This window comes from Myotis davidii, unplaced genomic scaffold (assembly GCF_000327345.1).
Source record: "Myotis davidii unplaced genomic scaffold, ASM32734v1 scaffold1059, whole genome shotgun sequence".
NCBI classification, from domain to species: Eukaryota; Metazoa; Chordata; class Mammalia; order Chiroptera; family Vespertilionidae; genus Myotis; species Myotis davidii.
Genome location: NW_006290038.1, coordinates 736,525 through 740,559, shown reverse-complemented (window position 1 = coordinate 740,559; position 4,035 = coordinate 736,525). Strand labels below are relative to the sequence as shown.

At 63.3% G+C, this 4,035-nt stretch overlaps 1 protein-coding gene across 1 annotated transcript in view; it reads right to left on the bottom strand.

Moving 5' to 3' along the window:
* The window catches only part of DDR2 (discoidin domain receptor tyrosine kinase 2), a 57,050-nt gene that overhangs the window by 6,981 nt on the left and 46,034 nt on the right, over positions 1 to 4,035 (bottom strand). Inside the window, exons 3-6 of the mRNA XM_006763173.2 lie at positions 3,155 to 3,257; positions 1,802 to 2,033; positions 1,561 to 1,708; positions 1,206 to 1,311 (exon numbers count right to left, since the gene is read on the bottom strand). Coding sequence (XP_006763236.1) covers positions 1,206 to 1,311; positions 1,561 to 1,708; positions 1,802 to 2,033; positions 3,155 to 3,257 — 589 coding nt within the window. The remainder of the gene's footprint in view (positions 1 to 1,205; positions 1,312 to 1,560; positions 1,709 to 1,801; positions 2,034 to 3,154; positions 3,258 to 4,035) is intronic.

The following is a 4,035-nucleotide window of genomic DNA, read 5'->3' as shown; positions in this document are numbered from 1 at the left end:
CCTCCCTCCATTTTAATCCCATAAGCCTCGGAGCGAAGCAAAGGAACCTTCGTTAAGTGGGCCAGGGTCTTCCCTCCGTGCTGGGCTCCTCCGGGCGTCCCACTCCCCTGCGCCAGGCCGCTCAGGACACGGCTCACTCACACCCCTGTGTGGCCGCTAATTCCTATTTTAGCCCCATTCTACTGAGAGCTTCGGGACCAATGGCTGCATGGTGAGAATGCCCACTGTGCTCAGCAGGCACCATGGTTAGCAAATTGGACTCAAGCCTGGAGTTTCCTCTGGGCCCTGGGAATAAGCCGCTGGGCTGTGGCCGAGGGATGATGGCACACCGACAAGGCAGCGGAGGGGCGGGCCGAGCGGATGGGAAGGAAGTGACCGGAGCAGGAGGCTGCGGTCAGGGCGGCGGGGACAGCCGCCTGCTCTCCCCTCGGGGCCGTGGCCCTGGACTTCCACGCTCCTGAGTCACCAACCTCGGAGCTCCAGTCTGGCCCTCGCCGTGGGCTGACTCCGCCAGGCTCCACTTTTGCCGATCAAGACTGAGCTGAGCGAGATAAGGTGTGGAAGTGGGTGGGCGAATGGCCAGGTGTGCTGCCACCTGGGACAGGTAGGGACAGGTCTTACCCAACCCTAATTCCTGCAGGGCCTGAACGGACTGCACACAGCCTCACAGGTCCACTTCAGGCCGTCACTGCTCCAGCTCCTGGGCCAGGCGTCCTGTCCTCACCCCCCTCCCCTCTGCTCCAAGGACCAGCCCATCCTCGGAACCCTCCTTGTCTGCCCTAAGCCTTTCCTACTGGCCCCGTCTTTTCGCACCTTCTAAAGCACGCAGAATTATGGGTCATCCTGCCTGAACCTCTTAACCTGTGCAATTTATTAAATGGACGCCTCCCAACCCTGCGGCCCGTGCACGGCTGCCATTCGTGAGTCAGACCCTATGTCCCGCTTCAAGGGGGAAAGCATGCGATGTCCTTGGCCCAGAGCCGCCCTGTGAGCTCCACTCCCTGCCATTCCCTGTCCTCCCAGGAGGCCCCACTTCCTGGGAGTAAACTCCCGTTGGCTCCATCTAGGTTATCCCGTGACGCCCAGGACAGGGTCTGAAGGAAACTGGGGGTGGATTGACTGGTTGATCGGCTATTGATCCCAAGCCATGGTTCTCTTTTAGGGGCCATTTTCCCATTCTGAGAACGCAAGTCTCGGGGAATTACCTGTACCCGACGGCTCCGTCGTAGACAGAATCGTTCAGGTAGATGACGGCGCCTCCAGGGAGCACGAACTGCTGTCCGGCCGGAGCGTTGTAGGACACCAGGCCATCTGCGAGGGAACGGACGGTCAGCACCGGAGCCCACCAGCCCGGGAGCCTCCCGGCTGCCCCTGCGCTGCGGCCCCCCAGGCCCCGACCCGGGCACAGCGCAGCCAGGGGTGACTGAAGTGATGCCGCGCTGGGAACACCCCTCCCGGGATGGGGAGCAGCCAGGCTGGGTGAACGATGCTCCTCCTCTCCTCTGACCGAGAGGGAAGCCCGCACCGGGGACCACGCACCAGCGCGGCTCAGACACCTACCCAGCCAGACGCAGCCGTAGAGCTCCACCCTCATGCACACGTTCATGGAGTGGTCGGTGACCGGGATGAAGCGGACGAATCTGGCCACGATGGGCGGCTCCAGGTCCTTCAGGAAGATGTCGTAGGGGTTACTGCTTCCGTCCAGCACCTGAGCGGAGAGCAGAGAGTGGGGGTGGCTGTGACGCTCCGCTGACCCTTCCTCCCCCAGCCTCCCCCCAGGGCTGGACGTCTCGCCTCCTACCTGCTTCCCGTGCCGGTTCCGCCAGGAGATCCAACGTGCGCCATCCCGGCTGTAGTGGATCCTGTACATGGGGGCGAACTCGATGCCGTGGCCGCCGGCGTGGCGGCCCTGGGTCCCCACCAGCGTGATGAAGTGCAGGGAGTGCAGGTCGATCTGCAGGAACTCCTTCAGGTCGTCGGGCTCCACCGGGATCTCGGGACACCAGGCTCCATCCCCTTCCTCCGAGTCCAGCCTGAGACACGAGGGCGAGACGGGGATCTGTGACTCCCGGACTCCGCTCCCTGCACAGCCAGCAGCTGCCCGGCCTGGCACAGGACCAGGGAGTTCTCCCTCGCGGTGGCTGCACCACCGTGCCCCGCATGGTCAGGCCCTTCTCCCTGGCACCAGGGACCCAGAGGACAGTCACCACTGGGAGCTGGGGCCCTCAGGTCACAGGGAGGCCTGATTCCGGATGCGGAGACCTCACTGGAGGTGCTGTGAAGCCTCCCCCACAGTCACTGCACCTGCCTCCCCTGATGGTCGCCCGGAAGTCTGGGGGGGGCTAAGGTTCCCAGTGTTGGCAGCGCAGCCAGCAGGAGGGGTGTGGCCGCCCAGCAGGTGGAAACATGGTGGGAGTGAGGAAAGAGGGAACCGCGAATCATCTGGTGCTTACGTCCAGGCTGCGCTGCCGGGAGCAGAATGGGGAACTGGGTACCAGGTTCGTTCGGGGACCCTGGGGCACCCTCCCTCTTCCCTGGCATGTGCCTTTGCTCACAGGTATTTCTGACCCCGCTGACCCCGTCCAGCCCACCACCACCCCTCTCGTCCTTAACGCACGAGTGGAATTTATAGAGGTTGCTCTTCTTATGGGTGATGCGAGTTTAACAGAAATCCACACTTCACACCAAAAGACTCAGCTCGAAGAAGGCAGTTCGGCCCTAACAAGCAGAGGGGCTTTTGACAAGGAGTTTATTCCTGCAGACGACCCGGTCCCAGCGCATGGGGAGTGCCACACACCTGGGGACGGGGCCTCCCGGGAGGCGTCCTTGAGAGCAGGGTGCTCCCAGAGCAGGTCCTCACTAACCTGCACCCCCGCATCTGCTGCCCAGCCACCCTCCAGCATCTCCCGGCGAGAGGGCGAGGCCGGCCCACTGCACCCGGAGCCCCCGCTGTAGTGTGGCCTGGCCTCCACGGTCAGGATGTCGCCAGACCTGCACCTGCGGCCGAGCCCCAACTCTCCCTAAGAACACGCAGCCCAGGGCAGGCCCGTGACGTCCTCCGGTTCCCACGTGCTCCCACCAAGCACAGCCTGTCCAGGAAACCTGTCCCACTCGGAGCTGCTGCCCAGGTCCCTGCCTTGGGCCCCGCCCTCACCGTCCGTATCTGGCCGCGGTGGACTCTGACCATTGGCTGGAGGCTGTGATGTCCTCATCCGGAATGTGGCCTCCCGACATGCCCAGGGGGTAGCGGCACACGGCTGGACCAAGAGAAAGCAAAGACAGGAAATCCGTATTGTTACATCCAGAGGCCTCCCTGGGAAGAGCACAGTTGGTTATTGGACGTGGAAAAAGTGACTCGAATCCTCCAGATGGCGATGACCCGCTCTGCTCACCGTGACGCTCAGCCTTCCCTTCCTGGTTCTGCCCCCAAACCGATCACCGCACCATCGTCCGAGCGCTGACCCGCGGCCAAACTACCTTTTGGTCCAAAGGCTGAAAGGACTGTAACGCGAGTTGTGTCGACCTTCCCATCCGCACTCCCTGTCAGCAGGTGGGGTTTCCTACAGGCGATGCTCCTCGCAACCCGGGGCGGGGCCAGAGCACCCCTTCCTCCCGGGGGTGGTTTCATGGACCTCGGGAGCAAGCCCAGACCCCCGGGAAGGTGCGGAGCACAGCCGCGGCCCCTCAGCACCAGGCTGGGGCCCTGGCTCAATCAGGAACCTCAGGGATGGACCCCTCTACCCGGGGTAGGGGACAGGGCCGGGTTCGCTCTCCTGGGTGAAATAAACAAACAAGGATAAAGTATGTGAAAACCTGGGGTCCAATATAATGAACATCAGACAACCCAGGGCAGCGACCCTGAAAGACAGGAAACAAGGCGAGAGCCCACTCTGCACCAGCTCCCACCGCGCCGTGTCGGGCGCTCAGGAGCGAGAGCCCAGGCGGGGCTGGAGGGTGTCCTCGTGGGGACAGAGCAGAGCCCGGGAGGACAGGGGACAGAGCTTGCAGGAAGGGCTGGTCAGAGGAAATGCAGGC